General features: G+C 70.5%; 1 protein-coding gene across 1 annotated transcript in view; it reads left to right on the forward strand.

The window, feature by feature from the left end:
* The window catches only part of MEGF8 (multiple EGF like domains 8), a 73,583-nt gene that overhangs the window by 56,921 nt on the left and 14,509 nt on the right, over window positions 1-2,153 (forward strand). Inside the window, 3 exon segments of the mRNA XM_075071403.1 lie at window positions 48-281; window positions 811-1,015; window positions 1,855-2,026. Coding sequence (XP_074927504.1) covers window positions 48-281; window positions 811-1,015; window positions 1,855-2,026 — 611 coding nt within the window.

Here is a 2,153-nt window from a genome sequence, read left to right on the forward strand (position 1 = left end):
CCCAGGCACCATAGCCCTGCCTGCCATGGGCACCCACCCCCTTGCAGGTGCTGGGCATTGCCCCCTGCCTGGTACCGTCCCCTGCCCCACACCCAGTGCTGGCCTCCCAGCCCCCATTCCGCGGCCCCTCGGGCGCTGACCCTGCCTCTGCGTCTGTCCCAGGACACGGCCAGCCGGTTCCTGCACCGCCTGGGCCACACCATGGTGGAGGGGCCGGAGGCCACGCTCTGGATGTTCGGGGGCCTGTCGCTGCGCCAGGGGCTGCTGGGCACCGTCTACAGGTGAGTGGGGAGCCGTTGGGCTCCGCCCCCTTCCTCAGGCTCCGCCCCAGGAGTAGCTGGGGTCCACCCCAGGATGTGCTGGGCTCCATTGCCCTTCCTCAGGCTCCGCCCCTGGGACCTGCTGGGCTCCGCCCTCTTCCTCAGGCTCTGCCCCTGGGACCTGTTGCTGTTGGGCTCCGCCCTCCTCTTCAGGCTCCGCCCTTGGGATCTTCTGGGCTCTGCCCCCCTCCTCAGGCTCCGCCTCTGGGACTTGTGGGGCTCCAGTCCCCTTCCTCAGCCTCTGCCCCTGGAATCTGCTGGGCTCTGCCCCCTTCCTCTGGCTCCGCCCTTGGGATCTGCTGGGCTCCGCCCCCTTCCTCTGGCTCCGCCCTTGGGATCTGCTGGCCTCTGCCCCCTTCCTCTGGCTCTGTCCTTGGGATCTGCTGGGCTCCGCCCCCTTCCTGTGGCTCCACTCAGGCTCGGGGGATGAGGCTGTGTCTCTCTGGCACCTCCGGCTCCGGGGACTCTCGCTCTGGGTCTCTCCCCACAGATACTCCATCCCAGAGCGCCGCTGGACCCAGATGCTGGCAGGGACGGAGGATGGGGGGCCGGGGCCCAGCCCCCGCTACTTCCACGCCGCGGCCTACGTGCCGGCGCGCCAGGCCATGGTGGTGCTGGGGGGGCTGGCGGCCGGCGGCGTCGCCAGCGACTGCTGGGTGCTCAACCTCACGACGCTGCAGTGGAGGCAGCAGCAGGTACCCACAGCCCGCTCCCCCCACAGCGACCCCTGACCTCATGGTGACCCCTGACCCCAATGACCCCACCTTGTCCCTGTGACGGCCCCCAGTGACCCTGTGCTGACCCCCAACCCCATGCTGACCCAGCACCAACCCCACCCCGTCCCCTGCCCCCACGCTGACTCTGCCCATGAGCCCCGGCACCCTGATCACCACAGCTGGGCTACCGGAGTCCTGTGACCTCTGACCCCGGGTCCCTGATATGTCACTCATTGACCTCGGTGCCCTGTGACCCCTGCACCCTCCCCTGCAGGGTCCCCTGGAGGATTCAGGGGGCCTGGGGCCAGGGCTGCTCTAGCCATTTCGCCGCCCCAAGCACGGCGGCATGCTGCGGGGGGCGCTCTGCCGCCCGCCGGTCCCGCGGCTCCGGTGAACCTCCCGTAGGCGTCCCTGCAGATGCTCCACCGGAACCGCAGGACCAGCGGACCCTCTGCAGGCACACCTGCGGGAGGTGCACCGGAGCCGCCTGCCGCCCTCCCGGCAACCACCAGAGCCCGCCCCCGCGGCTTGCTGCCCCAAGCACGCGCTTGGCGCGCTGGGGCCTGGAGCCGGCCCTGCCTGGGGCAAAGTGGGGGGGCAGCATTTCACGGTGGGAGGCCCTTCAGTCACTTTGCATCTTCAGCAGCACTGAAGGGCCTCCTGCCACCGAAATGCAGCCGAAGACCCGGACCACTGCCGGGCCTGGGCTCGCAGGGCCCCCACATGGGCCCCGGGACAAATTGCCCCACTTGCCCTGCCCCAGGTGGCCCTGCTTCCCTGGGGGCCCCCAGCCCGCTCTGAGCTCTACTCCCCCTCAGGACCCCCTGCTCCCGGCCGTGGCGGGACACACGCTGACCCCCCGGCGCGGCACCTCCCTGCTGGTCATCGGCGGCTACTCCCCAGCTGACGGCTTCAACAAGCAACTGCTGGAGTACGGCGTGGAGAGCGAGCGGTGGCAGGCGGGAATGGCGGCCGGGACCCCCCCCACAGGTACAACCCCCTCCCCCAGGTACAAACCCCCCACCCCCTGCCACGGAGAGTGAGCGCTGGCAGGCGGGGCCAGTGGCCGGGACCCCCCCCAACAGGTAGGACAACCTCCCCCACATACAAAACTCCC

The sequence above is a fragment of the Chelonoidis abingdonii genome, chromosome 11 (assembly GCF_003597395.2).
Source record: "Chelonoidis abingdonii isolate Lonesome George chromosome 11, CheloAbing_2.0, whole genome shotgun sequence".
Lineage (NCBI taxonomy): Eukaryota > Metazoa > Chordata > Testudines > Testudinidae > Chelonoidis > Chelonoidis abingdonii.